Source organism: Triplophysa rosa, linkage group LG11, assembly GCF_024868665.1.
Source record: "Triplophysa rosa linkage group LG11, Trosa_1v2, whole genome shotgun sequence".
NCBI classification, from domain to species: Eukaryota; Metazoa; Chordata; class Actinopteri; order Cypriniformes; family Nemacheilidae; genus Triplophysa; species Triplophysa rosa.
The window spans coordinates 8525490-8544394 of NC_079900.1; the positions used below are offsets into that span (position 1 = coordinate 8525490).

The following is an 18905-nucleotide window of genomic DNA, read 5'->3' on the forward strand; positions in this document are numbered from 1 at the left end:
ACCATTCTGGGTATATCTGGATCTTTCTGTATCTCTGGTGATTACAAACAATATGTGTTTGCACCAGTGTTGGGTTTAGTTACTAAGTAATTAGTTACTATAATTTAAGTACTTTTCCTTGAAAAAGTAAAGTAAGGGATTACTCTAACTTTTTTTGTAATTTTAATTTTATATGAATGATGAAATTAAACTAAATACTTTGTGTAATACATGTGTGCAATAGTGGAATTGACATAAAAAATCAAAGTTTAACTGTAAAATCCGTGCTTTAGTGTATAATTCTCACATTTGTAATACTTTGTCAGTTAATAATACTACTTTATGTAGTTTTATATTATTTATTTGAATGAGCCGTTTCTTGTCTATCCTTGAATCACTTAACTCAAAGTTGATATAGGATATAGAAAGTAATTAGTAATAAGTAATTAAATACTTTTTGGAGAGAGTAATTTCTACAGTAATCTAATTACACTATTGAATATGTAGTAACTAGTAATTAATTACTTTTTCAGAGTAACTTGCCCAACACTGGTTTGCACGCATGCATGCAGAAACAGTACTTAAAAGCAGTTAAATGTATTTGTGGGTTTCCAAAATGATCAAGAATGATGATGATGCATGAACAAAAATAACTTCAAAGACAACAAAAAGGTATACGTAAATTATGTGAATTCAGTCTACAAATAAGGGTTATAAAATCACATTTTAAAACATTTGCATTTATATCTGTAAATAATTTACAAATGTACAGTATCTTGCTACAGTAGTGCCATTATTTGTTCTTTATTAAATGTACAACTCATTAACATGACTGAATTCTCAGAGCTTCGCTCATCTAGTGTATTATATAGGAAGAAAAATCCTTTTTAATATCATTTTTGTGGGATAGACGTTTTTTTTTGCAACTGTTCTCTTTGAGACTCGAATGTTTACTGCAAGAAAGTCTTCTAAATGCCTAGGCACCATACTTAAATCTAACGAATGTTTATTTGAGTTTTATTGCACATTGGAGCACAAATTCCTTACCCCTTTGATGTAAACAAAAATAAACAGAATGTTCTATTGGCATTGCCCTGTGAAATTTCCATGGGTACACAGATACACACGCTCTGATTTACAGAAAATGAATGGAGAATTTGAACACCATAGAAAAAAATGGTCACAGCAGCACAATAAGAGAAGATTGAAAGAAAACCAAATGTATCATCTTAAAACAATTTGGTTCTCCAAAATATTCTGTAGAAAAGTTAATACAAAACGTATTACACTATTTAACACTTTACAAGGTCATTTAAAAAAATTGCCAATCAAGCTTGGGACATTAGACAATCAAATATGCTTTATCTTCCTCCATAAATCTTTATAACAACTTGTTTAAAATATTTATGGCCCTTTTCCTCCTAATCTTTTTTCTACTATTGAAAATCCCCGTTCTACCACTCTCCCTGTCCCCCAACCAACTCCCTCTCCCACTATATCGCGAGAGACTGATTGGGACAGCAGGCAGAGAAATATTCATATACCTGCAACAAGACCAATTGCAAAATCCTCATGCATAAGTAGAGATCAAATAATAAATCAATAAGTTTAGCATCAACAAGGGACAGCTTATCCGGAGAGGAATGAATATTAGTGTTAACATTGGCAGACACACTGTCTGCTTAGCAATACAGCCTGCTAGCTGACCAGCTGCTCAAACTTGGTAACGTTAATTTATGAGCAGAGCTGGGCTAGCTAGTTAGCACCACGGGCTATTCAAAAATCCCTTTGTACCTCAACTTATTTGGTTTTAACACAAATCGCGTGTTTACGTGCAAAAGGTGAGTTAATTTATCATTTTATTTCTTTTGCACATGCTTGTTAGCAAACTGGCCAACGTTTTTATGAGGTTACGTTTACAAGCTAAGTTAGCTTGAGTTAGCTCGGTGTGTTGACATTATGAGCGTGAGCGCAAATGACAATTAAACTTAACAACCAGACAGCTAGCTATGTTGACTTGTGTTGCTATGCTTTGTAGTATTCCTCGAATCTCACGGTCATGTAGTAAAAGCAAATGATAAGACAGACATCGAGGTCTGTGGTGCTTTTCTACTCATTGTTACGCAGCTAGCAGCATCGGCCTCGAGTTATACACTAGCCTGAAGATGGTTCGTTATTACCGAGGCTTATGAGCATCATTTCTGCGTATTCGGTTTATGTACACCGACTCAGTTTTGTGTTCTATATGGTTTGGTTCGCGTTCAAATGCTTCATACTCGCCAATTGTGTGGCGTAGATAGCTCTGTTATGACAAGCACGTTCTTCTGAAATCAGGTGCAAGATTGAGTCTCGCAACACATTGTAGTTCAACCAAAACACGCGTTCATCACCAGCACTTTTACCAGTGCGAAACAAACACGGTGATTATACCTATAGTTTATTTGTCTATGTAACGTTACACTATAAAACGTTAAAATGCAATTCTAAACTCTTTGCAAAATCTAGAATAGAAATGCGGACATTTTATATATTTTTCGAAAGTATGTGATGCCTTTGAAACTTAATATAACATTATTGCATGTAAATTAAGTGATAGTTCAGCTAAAAAAAATGGTCATCATTTACTCACCATCATGAAGTTAAAATCATGTAAACGAATCTTTAATCTGTGGGACACAAAATGTATTGAGAAATGTTTTAGTGGTTTTGTATCCATACAATAAGGGTCAATGTTGTTGGTGACCAACATTCTTCAAAATATCTTTTGCGTTCGAGTCATAGGAGTTTGGAAACATAAGGGCGTATAAAGGATTGAAAAATTGAGTGAACTATTCCTTTATTGTAGATCCCTGATCACACATGTGTGTGTGTATATATATATATCAGGGCTTGACATTAAGTATTGTCATGTGGTTGTCCTTCGGACAAGTAAACTTGTCATTCACTTGTCCGAGTACAAAAATTACTTGTCCAACGATAAAAAAAAAAGATATTTCATTTGAATTCTTAATATAATTGTTCCGGATCTAGATTGGTAAAGTTTGCTTCTAAGCATTTTAACTAGTGTCCGCTTTGGCCGCCTGAATTTGGTTATAGGCCTACTCTCTGTGACTGCTATAAAACAAAGGCAAGCAGTAATTATTATTAGTGTTAAGGCTGTAGGTTAACTTTTTTTACACATAGCACTGGTGCTAGAAAGGTTTAAAGTTTGGTAGCTCAGGCCAAACTGTAGGAGTATAAATCGTCTGTTATCATCATTAAAAAAAAATATGCAAGTGCAGTTCATCATGAATAGACAGGTAACTGACAAAAGACATTAATGTTTCATACAGATGAATAAATTTGTGCCGTGTCATTTTTAGATTACCTAAATTTGTTTGAATATTTCTCAGTTGTGTATTTTTCCTTTTTAACTATACAACAGTGGTATATTTGTCCACATAAATTACTGTAGTATACTATAGTAAACTGCAGTAAAATTCTTAGATACTATAGTGTTTTTGAACTTTACTATAGTATGCAGTGTTTATCAATTCACTACAAGGGCACTACAATTTTCAAAAGCAAATACTATAGTACACCACAGTGTTTTTTGTCTGAGTGTTCAATTTAACGGGACTTTTATTTTGACGGGTCTTCGGGAAGACGCTTGTTTGCAGATAGCTTCACTCAAACAGTAAAACGCTCGTAAAATAAACTCTCAAAGCAACTCTGACAGGAGATGAAGTTCATGTGTTCATATCCTCATACAGTGCAGACGCAGACAAATTCTCGACCATCACTCGTGTTGTATGTTAAACTGTGCACGTAATTCATTCAGACACGCAGAACAGCCATATGACATTTAAATAACAGGATTCCGCATGTAGTTACATGGACTCGGTGCGATGCGCCATTGATTATTGTCACACACAACAAGCACCACCACGACAAACGCACTACACAGCTCTGTCTAATGCACATATTCTTATTATTCTACATATATGTCGCACTGTTGTTATTTTTTTCAAGTTACTTGTCCAGTCGGGCAAGTAAAGTTATCTCTCACTTGCCCATACAAAACATTCACTTGTCCCGGACAAGCGGACATGCATTAATGTCGAGCCCTGCATATATATATATATATACTGTATATATATATATGCATGTATACTTGTATATATATACATGTTCATGTAGAATAATTTTGTGTGTTAAATGTGTAGACTGTAAATAATTTATTATAACACAAATTCTAATATTATTTTTCTGTATTTATCAGTCATTTTAGGTCACAAATCTGTACCTCAGGATCCTTGCAGAACCTTAAAAAACACCTGAGGACCTGGTGCTCCTGACATTTGTTTTTGCGCACAGCCACTTGTACATACATTTACACATTGTTATGTGTAGAATGTAAATTATTTTAGAACATCAAACTGGTGAATGACAAAAAAGATCATTTTTTTAAATGGGGGAAGACAGTTATCAGTCATTTTTAGGTCAAGTATTCAATATTCACGTCTGTTGTAAAATTATAGCCCGATGAACAGAGCCTACATCCCCCATGCCCACATAGATCGCAGCGATCGCTTGATCCAACATCCTTGATGATCAGTTGGTCTTAAATTGATCAATCTGTTTGTCAGTCATGAATGGCTCCCTCTTAACTCCGCCCAGTCCCCGGGCTGCGGCTAATTCGTCTCCTCTCCCACCCTCCCCATCTCCCTCCCCGTCTCCTCCATCCCCATCACTGTTGCCCCTCTCCACAAGACCCCCGCCACTGCCTCCTCCGACTCCTGCTGGTCAGCCCTTGTCATCATTATCTGACACGCCCACACCATCTCCATCTCCCTGTCTTAGCTGGACCGAGTTCTGTGAGCTCCACGCACGGGTAGCCGCCGGTGACTTCGCCCGTCATTTTCGGGCCTTCTTGCAGGAGAACCCGCATTACTCCCCTGATTCTGCTGCTGCTTTCTGTCGCCGCTTCACTGACAGATTTGTTCGACATTTCGAGAGTGAACTCGAGGGGACTGGCGTTGGCAGGGAAGGAACAGGAAACTGGGTCGCCCAGTCAGATGTTACATCGCTGGAAGAGGATGCAACATCCCCGTCCTTGCTGCCACCAGAGATCACTACCCCCTGCCCGTCCACTCACATGCGGGCCCCGCCCAAACCTCTTTTGCCCCAACATGGACAGGAGGAAAGCCGCGGTGCGGAAAGATTTCAGAACCCTGCAGCATTTCAGGACTCGTATGCCCATACACAAATTCTCCCCCCTTCCTCCTCATCTTCATGCTCGTCCTCAATGGGCGGCAATAATGGGCGGAGGGAGGAGAGAGGACTCACAGTTAAACAGTATCCTCACAATCCATCTGGCTACAAGGACCTGGAAGAAGAAGAGGACAGCTGGATGGGGCCTGTAACTGGAGAGGAGCTGGATGCAGATGCTGTAGGGAAGGACAATGAGGCAGAAGGTGAGGATACCTCAGAAAGAGCTGATCTCAACCAGACTCCAACATGCCCCAACCCCTCTGGCACACCAGCAAGCTCTGGGTCAAAAGGCAATGGTACCCCCATGGGGGGTCACTCCAAAAACAAACTAAAAAAGCGCTTTTCTCTACGCAGCGTGGGTCGCAGTGTCAGGGGGAGCGTGCGAGGCATCTTACACTGGCGCAGTTCCTCCAGCGACTCCCCTCAGAACTGCACTTCGGGTAACTCCGCCCCTCTTCCTTCCAGTTACAGCTACACTACAGGCCTGCAAGATGGCAAGAGGAACTCCAGCTCCCAGGCTGTTCCCTCTTCTCTTCCTGTCTCTCTGTCCCTCCCTCTTTCCCTGCCCCACTCTTCATCATCATCGTTGCCTCCATCATCATCCAGCAGCGCAACTTCACTCTCCTTTTCTGAGGCCCGTGATTGGCGGAGGAGTAACGGAGATGGGGAGAAGGAGAAATGGAGTCACCGGTTGGAGAAGTTGCGACTGTCTCGGTCACCGCCACCCACTCTGTCCACAGCTGCTCCACCCACCTCGGCCATATCTCCCTCTGCTTTGCCCCCCAGCAGCGCTGGTGCCCCTAGGAAAATGGGCAGGCTGGTCCGGGAGGGAGGAGTGACCGTGTGCTCATCTTCGGATGAGTTTTCTAGCTCTCTTGGATTCCCTGGGTTCTCGTTTGGACTGCTGCACCACGGTACGGACAACAGCAACTCTGCATCAGTGCATCCTTCAGCCATGGGGGGAGCTGTTGGTGGACGGGGGGCCCGTTGGCACAAGTGTCGCCTAGTTCTGAAAGAGCGAGATAAGGACAGAGGGGATGGAGGGCTGGAATATTTCCTGGAGTTTTACATCCCACCTAAGGTGAGGGAATTAAATTCCAAAAATGTCACGTTTCCGAAAAACTCATGTTCAGTATACTTTGGTGATTTTGTTTTAGTGACAGTAAATATATATATTAAGCTCTACAGACTTGATTAGATCTTGACTTGACTTTATGATTTTTTTTCTTGTTTGTAGTCCTCCAAGCCCAGATTGACTATCCCATGCTGCTCCATTGTTGATGTTAGAAGCACTACAGCCATAGAGGTGCCAGACAAAGAGAATACCTTCCTTCTGCGAGTATGACCAAGTTCCTCTGTTTTTAGTCCTTATAGTGTAAATGAGACCACATTGCATCCATTAAACCACACATTTGATCTTGTTTTTTTTTTTCTTGCAGTTAGAAGGGCAGGTGCAGTACGTGATCGAGACCAGAGATGCAGTTCAGATGAGAGCTTGGCTCAGCGACATCAGAAATGCCATTTGTCTGAGGTAGAACTTGGTTATTAAATAGTGAAACCACATAATTATATAATAAACTCAGCAGGAACCCGTCAAATGTGCTTATTGACCCTTCCCATTAGTGAGCAAGAGGATGTCGAGGGAGTTTGTGGCAGTGCTCTCACTGACCTCAGCGGAACGCCGGATTTCAGCGACCGTCTGTCTCAAGGTAAGTGGTGTGGGGATGATGTCATCAAGCTGTGGTTAACTGCATTCAGGACAGCATGTGTAATGGGGCATGTGCTTGCACCCATCTACATGTGTTTTCCCATCTTTGAATGAGTCTAGTTAAAAGTGGTTTAAAAATAGCAATGAGGAAGCTGAAATGATCGTTCACAAAACAAATGTGTGTATTGAATATATATACACGAGAGAATTGATCAGGTGTTTGTGTTTTTAATCCAGTGTGCTATGGTGGAGTCGGGGGTTCTCCCCAACTGGAGCCTCTACCTCCTGAGTTACCACCACGTGCCCCACTTGATGAATCGGACAATCGATTACTTGGTGGGGGCGGAGCAGGTCTCGGCACGCCTTTTGCTGAAACTCCTGATGCAACAGGTATTATGCTGCATTAAACCATTAACAATGAATGAGTTTTAATGGACACTTCGAATTTAAGTGCATATAGATAAAGTCATAGTTACATGAAATTACATGAGGGTGGATAAATAATGAAAGAATTTATAAGAAAATATATTTATTTAAAATGTACATTTTCTGCATTTCAGATGCTTTAGTCCAAAATGATTTGCAGTGTATCCAAAAAACTTCAGTTTGTGTGTTGACTTGAAACCTATTTAATGCTTTACCATTTGAGCTACAGAAACCAAATCACATTCACTCACATTGCTTCTGTGCCCCACAGGGTCATTCCTGTTCTCAGAAGGTTCTGTGTCGGAGACTGTAGAACATCCTCTGAGCGAGTGTCAGTGGTTCCATGGCACACTCTCCCGTCTTAAGGCGGCCCAGCTGGTGCTGTCGGGTGGCATGGCCAGCCATGGGGTGTTCCTCGTCCGGCAAAGTGAGACACGCCGTGGAGAATACGTTCTCACCTTCAACTTCCAGGGCAAGGCAAAGGTAAAAAAGTGCAATCTGTCCGATAAGTTTTTATACTTTTTATATAAAGATGTATTGTCGCAATTGCTATCCAAACTTTCACTGATATTGGTATATAAGGGTCAGTGACAAAACAGGGTTGGTAAGGTGAGAAAATTAAAAATCGTTTAAAAACTGGTTTCAAAAGTATGTATCAGATATTTTTTAATGTAATTAGTGCATTTATATAGATTTTTTTGTAATTACAAATAACATTTGCACCATTTCTTATAAAAGTTAAGACTGAAGGTTCCTGAAAATGTCAAATTGTGTAACTGGCAAAGAATGAGAAATATTAAACATTTTATCCACCTAGATGGAATGTAAACGTATTCATAAAAGTGAATAATTTATTTTTAAATATATTAGTTATCTGTAAATATAAAATTTAATGTGTTTTTGCAACATTTATTGGGACATATGCTGAAAACAACTTTAATTTCTTAATAATCTTGGTCAAATCATGTAAAAATGGCTAAAAACCATATTAATACACTACATTAGATGCTTCAAAACAAAATGACAAAATGTATGTTTCATCATAATTACGCTTAGATGTATATTTAATTGTAAAATTATTTAATCATATACAGTGAAATAGTAAGAAAAGCTGCGTTAGACAAGCTCGAGCTGTGAGGTTTCTCTGAATAACAGCGCTTTTACAGCCGGCTAACGAGAACTCTGTAAACTGCGTGTCTGTATAAAAGGTGTTTTACTGTGTATGAACTGATTTTGAGGACTGCGCACTTGGAGTACTTGCGAGTGTGCGTCTGTAGACCGCGTCACATGGGGTTGAGTATCTATAGCTGTGTCCCAAATGACATACTATACACTATGCACTTAAACTATGCACTCAGCTAAACAATGCACAGATGGGTGTGAAAAACGGGAGACTCCCGTGAAAAACGGGAGTGTTGACAGGTATGCTGTAGCCAAAGATGGGCAGTATTTTAATTAAATGTATTTGAAATACGTATTTAATTACTTTTGAGTATTTTGTCATTTGTATTTTCCTTAACACAAAAAGTCAAATGTAATTTGTAATTAAATATTTTGAGAGACTGTATTTTGTATTTTAAAATACTTTTATTACTTTTTATTCATTTTATTCTTGCCTACAATAACTTCACCAGTCGGTGGGGAAAATTTTGATACTTTTGAGCTATCAATAATAATTTGAGCTAAACCGCTTGTGGCACAGCAAATGCAAGCAGAACACAAATATAAAAAAATTATTAAAATTAATTTTATTTTAACAGTAAAGAACCCTGTTCTAGACTTTGGTGATCTTTCATTCCATTAAAGGATACTTCACATCTCATTTCCCTTTACTGCCATAGTAGGGAAAATAAATACAATGGGAGTCAATGAGGAATGAGATCTGACATTCTTCCAAATATCTTTAGAAATCTTTAGAATCTCTAGAAATTTATACAGGTTTGGATCAATCTTGAGGGTGAGTAAATGATGACAAAATATTTAAGAAGATAATATTTTAAGGCATATTTAAGTATACTGTGCCTTTAATACCTTTAAAAATGTAGAAGTTATTAATGTGCTGTAACGGATAGAAAAACGGATAGACATTCATTGCTAGATTTAAAGTGATTCTACATGCATACCTGACTGTTTCCAGGGAAATCAGTTTAATCATCTTTTTGTCTGAGAGATGTAGATGTACACCTGTCATTTGTCTATAAAACATACTATGCAGTTTGCTTTTAACGCTATACACTCTAAAAAAATGTTGTTCCTGTAAATGCTAGCAGAAATGAACGGACAATCGTAGCGCATCTGGATGAGCGTCAAAGCGCGGGTAACCCACCCACTAGCTCAATTAGAAGTTTTGATTTCGAGTCAGACCTGTCTGTTATTAAGTGTGTTTGACTTGTTCCGAGGCTTCGCATGCAGACCGATCGGCGTATGACATTAACGTGTCGCGAGAGTGTTTCAAAAGCAACCTTTTCCAATCACTCTCGCGGTACTTTGATTTAAGCAAAGAAAGTAAAGAAACTGCTTTTGTGCTTAAAGTGCTTTAAGGTAAATTATCTAGTAAAATCTACTATCAGATATCATTCACTGAAAGTCATAGGACAAAAGATTAGCACAAATAGCTAGAATTTATCTGCTAGCTAAAGAGTGACTTGTGTTGTCTAGTGATGCCGCAGTTATATCCGTGGGCAGGTGGTTCAAGTAACAAAAAATAACATTCTGATTAATTGCGGGTAGGTCACGGCAAAGATATTAATATTAACAAGATGCAGAACTGCCATTACAATTAATGGGGAGGAATGCAACGCTCAATATTGCCGCTCTAGCGAAGGAAGTCCACCCTCCAGTGATACGAGCCAATCGTCAATCAGTATTGACTGACGATTCTCTGGGGCGGGGCTCTCGTGAGGCACTTGCCAGGTTGTGCACATGCACAGTAGATGAAGCGATCTCGAAAAGGGGGATTTTTAGCGCAATTTAAGTTTAGCAAACCCAAGTTATGGTACAGTTCATGTCAGGTTTAATTATTGATAGGACATATGCTGTTTAATTGTGATTTTTGCCAGCGATTTAAAAAATATCTGCCTTCCCCCATTAAAGTAGATAGTACTTCGAGATAGTAGTGTCTCGAAAACTGTTAGTCGCAGTCTGGAGCCCTTGAAAATAGTTCCAAATAGTATTTTAGTTTATTTTACATCTTTAATTAGCGTCATAAATTAGTGATATTTGACTAAATTGGCCCCGAACATAAAGGTTTGTTATAGAAGTCCAATGGTGTAATCGCTTACACTATTTGAGATTTCAATTTAAAATCAAATTTGACAGCCATTAATGGACACCTATGTAAACACCTATGGCCTTGATGGGAATATTACATATATACATGTCAAATTATCTCACTTTTTAAAAAGAGTTTCTAACAGCAGTTCATGCAGCAGTTAGCATCATGAATTAAAACCAGAATATCAGTCTTGGTCCTCAGAAAAGAGAATGTATGCAAGTAATTAGCAAATTTATTTGGACATTTTAACCCTTTTAAATGTAATAGGCCCTTTTCACAATGACGTCACTTAACTTCAGCCTTTTCGCAAAGCAGTGTATCATAACATCCGTCTTGCAACAAACAAGAAGAAGAACTACTTACGTTTTGCCGTCGCGCTGGAATTTAACAACAGTGGAAAAAAAACTGACAGAACACGTATTCAAGTACTTATCCTAGCACCTTCGCTAACACAAAAAGAAAACAAAACACTTACCTTCGTAATCAAACAGGTACTGTTCAAAGAAGAATTTGTTTCCTTTCTCTAGCTTTGATCTTGTCAATAGCGAAAATTTGTCTGCAAGACGTTGTACATCATCTAGCCGTATTTGTGGCAGATGTGCAAGGGACATGGTAAACTCCATCCTGAGGCGCCAGCGGAAGTAACTTCTTCTTCGTGAGTTTTGTATGCCGGTTTTACTGGCGGTTGGCAAACCAGCTTATAGGTCCATTATCGCCACCTTATGAACTGGAGTGCTAGCGGAAGTAACGATACACTGCTTCGCGGCAGAACAAAAGATGCGTGACGTCATGTGAAAAGGGCGTATTAAACCACAGACACACAAAAAATGAGCGTCACGTCAATATGCCCTTTTCACAATGACGTCACTTAACTTCCGCCTTTTCGCAAAGCCGTGTATCATAACATCCGTCTTGCAACAAACAAGAAGAAGAAGAAGACGAAGAAGAACTTCCGTTTTGCCGTCGTGCTGGAATTTAACAACAGTGAGAAAAAAAACTGACAGAACACGTATTCAAGTACTTATCCTAGCACCTTCGCTAACACAAAAAGAAAACAAAACACTTACCTTCATAATCAAACAGGTACTGTTCAACGAAGAATTTGTATCCTTTCTCTAGTTTTGATCTTGTCGTTAGCAAAAATTTGTCTGCAAGACGTTGTACATCACCTAGACGTATTTGTGGCAGATGTGCAAGCCACTTGGTAAACTCCATTCTGAGGCGCTAGCGGAAGTAACTTCTTGAGTTTTACTGGCGGTTGGCAAATCAGCTTATAGGTCCATTATCGCCACCTTATGAACTGGAGTGCTAGCGGAAGTAATGATACACTGCTTCGCGGCAGAACGGAAGATGCGTGACGTCATGTGAAAAGAGCGTATTGACCTATAAACATTTTGGTATGATGTATGTGTGCATGTGGAGGGGGTTGCTTTGTGTAAATGAGGAGACTGAACACAGTCAGAAGTGGAGAGCAATTTAATGCATGCTGTATTTACTCACGACTCTGTTTTGCTTTTATTCTGACATTGTTTTCTCAGCACTTACGTCTCTCCCTGAATGAGGACGGACAGTGTCGTGTGCAGCATCTTTGGTTCCAGTCCATTTTCGACATGCTGGAGCATTTCCGTGTGCACCCCATTCCCCTAGAATCTGGGGGGGCCTCTGACGTCACCCTCATCAGCTTTGTGGGTGCTACAAATGTCCGGCAACCAGGTATGAAACGAAGGGCTCACCTCTGAGGGTGAGAGTTCACAGCGGAGAAAAACTGTAGAGGAACACTTATTTTTGATGGCAGTTATTTGAAAATGTTCTCATGTGAGTGGTGACTGCAGGTGCCACTTACATCTCCCTGAAAACAACTGATTGACTGAATTATAAAGATTCTTTATTTCTAATGGTCTTTTCTCAAAAAATGGAGAATATACTTTCACACATGTTTTCGCAACACTTGCTAGATTAAAATAAACAGAGACATAAATGTTAAAGTTGATTTGCATCTAAACGGCTGTTTTGGGGAGATCCTAGTGGCCCTTCAAGAAGGACAAAAGGTTGGAAGAAAAGATAACTTTTAGTTTTGTCAAACTACTCATCTTGATTTGAATCCTGGAACTTTGACACAAAGCTTGTTTGTATGTGTGTCATGTAAGTGGGATGAATCTGGAGTGAATTATGTGTATTTGTGTATGTGTGCCTATCAAAATCAACATGGCCACCGCATGAGTTGTCCGCACCTGTCACAGAGATATGACTAAATGTGGGCTTCACCCTGTGTATGAGGTCACTTCCTGTCACTAGTCATGGCATGCTTTTGAAAGGTCACACTGTGCAAGCGTCTGCACTGACTATTCACGCACACATCCCTCACTGCTGCCAGAGTCTGCTGTTGCCTGCCTGTGCATGGCTTTGTAGTTTTATCAATATCAATTTTTTCTGTGAATTTTGATTTGTATGTGTGCATGAGTGCTTCCTGATGTATGGCCCCTACAAATCCCTCCCTAAATCTTCAAAACGGCTCTTTCCTCACACCCCTGGATCTCTTCGGACTCATTTTCTTTTTCACATTGTTAAAACATCTTAATTCTTAACATTTATCTCTCCCACTACCTCATGTTTAATTTCCCATTCTTTTTCCTGACATCCTATTTCTTTCTTCCTCTCATCACCATTGCTTTATTTCTGTTTCATCACACACTAATTCATACCTCTGCTCCCCTTCCTTCCTCCCGTCCTGCTTCAGCCTCTGGCCTTCCCCATACTGCATATCAAAGCTCTGATTGGCTTTTTCTGTTGTTGTTTGTCGTTGGGTCATCTTCGCAGGCCGGGAAAGGGCAGGCAGCCGCCCCACAGTCTGTGATGTCATCACCACGCGCCACCCTGACTCTCCATCAACCCCCATCTCTGACTGTGTGTAAGTGAGACCAGATTCAACTGAGAGAGACAGACAGGGTCTGAGAGAGACAGAAAGTAGTGGTGATAAAAATAATGCTGGTTTGCAGAAGAAAGCCAATCATGACAAAGGTCATACATATAGAAGCGCACGGTACAAAAGCAAAAAACCTTTTGGTAATAATTTGTGGCTCATTTAAAATATATAATATTAAACGATGTTCGCAACCCATTTTGTTTTCAAAACTACAGGATAGTCAATGACAAGAAAAGTGTGTATTGGGAATTGATTGGACTGTGGAAAGTGCATGTTAAAGGAGTAGTTCACACAAAAATGAAAATTCTGTCATTATTTACTCACCCTCTTGTCATTTCAAACCTGAATGACTTTCTTTCTTCTGCAGAACACAGAGTTATTTTGAAGAATGTTGCTAAACAAAAAAACGTTGGTCCAATTTGGTTACCAACCATTTTAACATTATCTTCTTTTGTGTTTTGCAGAAGAAAGAAAGATATTGATTTACAGTGGATGAGTAAATGATGACAGAAATTTTGTTTTTAGGTGAAATATCCCTTTAAATACCGAAACAAAGCCAAGTAAAAATAACCTGCACTGATATATACAGTATACAGGTGCTGGTCATATAATTAGAATATCATCAAAAAGTTGATTTATTTCACTAATTCCATTCAAAAAGTGAAACTTGTATATTATATTCATTCATTACACACAGACTGATATATTTCAAATGTTTATTTCTTTTAATTTGATGATTATAACTGACAACTAATGAAAATCCCAAATTCAGTATCTCAGAAAATTAGAATATTACTTAAGACCAATACAAAGAAAGGATTTTTAGAAATCTTGGCCAACTGAAAAGTATGAACATGAAAAGTATGAGCATGTACAGCACTCAATACTTAGTCGGGGCTCCTTTTGCCAGAATTACTGCAGCAATGCGGCGTGGCATGGAGTCGATCAGTCTGTGGCACTGCTCAGGCGTTATGAGAGCCCAGGTTGCTCTGACAGTGGCCTTCAGCTCTTCTGCATCGTTGGGTCTGGCATATCGCATCTTCCTCTTCACAAGTTAAGGTCAGGCGAGTTTGCTGGCCAATTAAGAACAGGGATACCATGGTCCTTAAACCAGGTACTGGTAGCCTTGGCACTGTGTGCAGGTGCCAAGTCCTGTTGGAAAATGAAATCTGCATCTCCATAAAGTTGGTCAGCGGCAGGAGGCATGAAGTGCTCTAAAACTTCCTGGTATACGGCTGCGTTGACCTTGGACCTCAGAAAACACAGTGGACCAACACCAGCAGATGACACGGCACCCCAAACCGTCACTGACTGTGGAAACTTTACACTGGACCTCAAGCAACGTGGATTCTGTGCCTGTGCTCTCTTCCTCCAGACTCTGGGACCCTGATTTCCAAAGGAAATGCAACATTTACTTTCATCAGAGAACATAACTTTGGACCACTCAGCAGCAGTCCAGTCCTTTTTGTCTTTAGCCCAGGCGAGACGCTTCTGACGCTGTCTGTTGTTGAAGAGTGGCTTGACACAAGGACTGCGACAGCTGAAACCCATGTCTTGCATACGTCTGTGCGTAGTGGTTCTTGAAGCACCGACTCCAGCTGCAGTCCACTCTTTGTGAATCTCCCCCACATTTTTGAATGGGTTTTGTTTCACAATCCTCTCCAGGGTGCGGTTATCCCTATTGCTTGTACACTTTTTTCTACCACATCTTTTCCTTCCCTTCGCCTCTCTATTAATGTGCTTGGACACAGAGCTCTGTGAACAGCCAGCCTCTTTTGCAATGACCTTTTGTGTCTTGCCCTCCTTGTGCAAGGTGTCAATGGTCGTCTTTTGGACAACTGTCAAGTCAGCAGTCTTCCCCATGATTGTGTAGCCTACAGAACTAGACTGAGAGACCATTTAAAGGCCTTTGCAGGTGTTTTGAGTTTATTAGCTGATTAGAGTGTGGCACCAGGTGTCTTCAATATTGAACCTTTTCACAATATTCTAATTTTCTGAGATACTGAATTTGGGGTTTTCATTAGTTGTCAGTTTCACCTTTTTATGAATGGAATTAGTGAAATAAATCAACTTTTTGATGATATTCTAATTATATGACCATCACCTGTATACTAAGACCAGGAATGTTTATACAAGTAAATAGGATTGATTTAGATTTCATGTTGACTTAGTTGAAAAGAGAAACAGGATGTAAGGAATAAGACAGAAAAAGAAGACAGAATCCTGTGTAGGTGAGACAGGTCATCCGTTCACGTCAGTGCACATCTGTCTGCTTAACTTCCTCATTCACAGCTGGGTTTCAGTTGCACACATCCATCCTGAAATGTGTGTCACGGGGTAATACATTCATTGAACATTCGCTCACAATAGCCTGCCTCAGTCATAAAACAGACGTCTTTTAAATGTCACACATTTTATGGACAGTTAGCTCTGTCTCCATATAAACGTGAGGGGCGTCTCATTTTCAGTGAGTCCCTGTGTGATGACTGAGCAGACATTTCTCAATCCATGACACTTTACGCCTGTTTAGTGGAGGCAGGGTGTAAACAGTCTTTGCGCAATGTGTTGACCGATTCCATTACAAGCATGTGTCACAGCTTTATTTCTGTGGTCTCTTCTGTTTGTATTTTACAATGAACACTGCTACTTACATTTTACAGTTAATTCTGTGTGCTTTCTCCACCTCATTCCTCTCTCTTCCTCCTCTACTGGACTCTCTTCCTTTTCCTTGTTGCCTCTCTGTCTCCGTTTTCCTCTCAGACTTGACCAGCAGACCCCGTAGTCCTCCCCAGCCACCGCCTCTGCCTCCTGGACGCCCTCCGCCCCCAACCCCACCGCAAGACCGAGGGAGCGAAACGGAGGCCACGGGAGGAGGTGGAGCCAGCAGTGGGGCGGAGGAGTGCGAAGAACGCGATAGGGATCCACCTCTCCTCCAACTGGAAGGAGTGGAGGGCGAGGAGAGGGAAGGAGGGAGGGCAAGAGCCATCGACAACCAGTACTCCTTCTTTTAAGCAGAACAAGGTTGGATACGAAGATGAAGAGGAGAGCCTTTCACAATCAGTATTTTTCCTTTACCCGAAGAGCTGACAGAGTGTGTTCCAGAGTCATTAACACTATTGAACAGAGAGAGAGAGAGATGGAGAGAATGTGAGTGAGACATTCATAAATATAAGCATATACGATATTGACGGTACATCATTGAAACACTAAATAACTTTGAGTAAAACACTAAAGTAAATTGAGGGTGGATTGTGAAAATCAGCTTTTACTAATCTGTTCTCCGGTGTTTGTCAATACTAAAGACAGTTCCTTCTCTGGTGCTGCTGCATAGGAAGGTACGAGAGCTTCGCCAGTGTTCTTCAGACTGCAGTTCCTATGGTGGTACCACACTGGTGTTGTGTTTTTAAATACTTGTTTCACGAATGGAGGAACAAGTGTGTCCCTTATCGCAAATTCAGATTGTTACATTGTGTCGGACTCTCTTATTCATTAGTCTAGTGTTGCCCGGCCCATCACACTTATTCAACAGGAATGGTTTTTATTATTTTTTCCTCAGGTGAGTGGATAGTTTTACTTCAGAGATTGTTACCCACCAGCACTCTTATTATACTGGAGCATTGTTTGTGTTCTGCCACTGACAAACTAAGAATGTCACAAAGTAATAACTAAATACTTACTGTTAATTTCAGTTGAATAGCAGGCATTGCCTTTGCCAAAAGCCCAATTTTTTTAAATCTAGTATTACTTCTTAAGGTTAATGAAAATATTAAACATCTCTATAGATTCCATTATTACCTCAGAGTCCTGATCTGTTACCCAGCTCCTCTCCATGAATGAGAGCACAACATACAGAGCCAGGACGAATCCTCTGCTCTCCCTCTCTCTTTCATTAATTTTCCCATTACTTGTAGTTTCACAGCCTTGCTGTGCTACAGGTGCATTTATTTGCATTGAGGTGGAGTCCAGAGGAGGGAGAGAGAATGCTCTTTGTTTAAAAGAGGACTTTGTTGTCAAGTACAATAATAACTGCTAATAATAATTTTAAATTTAATAATTGTCCAAATAATAGTATTATTTTATTTTCAAAATGCCTTTATTTTTGTTGTTTATTATATTGACACATAATATTTGTTCTCCGAGATCTGTTTTCTCTTTTTTTGTGTGTGTGCCTTTTTATATTTCTAATCTAACCCTGTCCCCCACTGCGGTCTCTTTCAACTTTGCTTCGCTTTCCACAGATTTCAGGAAAACGTTTTAAAAAAGGAAAAAAATAGTCCCTTTCTTCCTGTGCCTTTTCGTGTTGTTACTTGCCATTTCCTCTTGTTTTGTGCCAGTCATTCTTCATTTTTTTTTTGCCTCAGTCTTTTGCTGCACCTGCCATTCATTTGAGTGCCTCCATCTGTAATCTCCTTTTTAATTCATTTCTCTTTTTCTGTCTCAACTTCTTCAGATGTTCTTTTCTTAATCCCACGGATCATTCAGTACGATTTGTTCTCTTTGTTTGCTTTGTGCGCTTCTCGCTCCATTTTATTCTTTATTTAAACCTATTATTGTGCCTTCTCTCTTCTCTTCTTTATCTCTCTGTCTGTGCTGGGGCCGTGTGTTAAGGTGGACACTGTTGCCCACTCTGTGTAATTAGTTTCAGGTACTACATTGAATTTAATGATGATGATAATAATAATATGATATAATATAATTATACTGAAACAATGTTTGTGTTGTGTTTGTGTAATTGGGATGGATGGATGGATGGATGGATGACATGTATGGTCATAAACAGAACTTTACTTCCAGAAATCCATTGTGTGCTCATAATCCCATGATGATTTAAGTACATTTAAAAAAATATATGTGCGATTCAGTGGAAACCTTTGAGATAACGTGGCCAGTTACATTTTTGGTTATTAGACTAGATACTTCGCTCTTTGCTTCCAATATAAAATCAAAGACATCCTTTACAAGAACAATATGCTTGGGAAAAGAAAAAAACAAACATATTAATAAGAGACTTTGAAAAATGAAAACGACCATTTAGAGACCGCAAATCTATACAGTTGCGTGGTCAGTGTCAGTCACGATTTTTGGTTATTTGATTAGCTACTTTACTCTTTGCTTTCAACCAAAAAAACAGACATCCTTTACAAGAACATTATTCTTGGGAAAACAAAAATATCAAACATTAATAAAAGATATTGACATTGAAATATTGAAAACAAACATTTAGATACCTGCAAATGCATAAGGCTGTCGCGTAAGGAATTGTGTTTGGCTAATAATGTTTAGTGACATTTGACTTTATTAAACTGTAGCTAATTAAATTAACAAGGCGCTTCGAAGCATGT

The 18905-nt window shown here is 39.6% G+C and overlaps 1 protein-coding gene across 2 annotated transcripts; it reads left to right on the forward strand.

Moving 5' to 3' along the window:
- The first annotated feature begins 1480 nt into the window (after positions 1 to 1480).
- sh2b1 (SH2B adaptor protein 1) lies at positions 1481 to 18422 on the forward strand. 2 transcript variants are annotated; one of them, XM_057346773.1, is made up of 10 exons: positions 1481 to 1820; positions 4241 to 6313; positions 6470 to 6571; positions 6672 to 6763; positions 6856 to 6941; positions 7178 to 7330; positions 7638 to 7849; positions 12179 to 12353; positions 13458 to 13548; positions 16324 to 16471. In XM_057346773.1, exons 2-10 carry the CDS (start codon positions 4610 to 4612, stop codon positions 16343 to 16345), a joined length of 2637 nt encoding a protein of 878 aa, XP_057202756.1. In that variant the 5' UTR covers positions 1481 to 1820; positions 4241 to 4609; the 3' UTR covers positions 16346 to 16471. The 2 variants fall into 2 exon arrangements, with proteins under 2 accessions (XP_057202756.1, XP_057202755.1); XM_057346772.1 differs by lacking the exon at positions 13458 to 13548 and having other exon boundaries at positions 16324 to 18422.
- Positions 18423 to 18905: the final 483 nt, after the last annotated feature.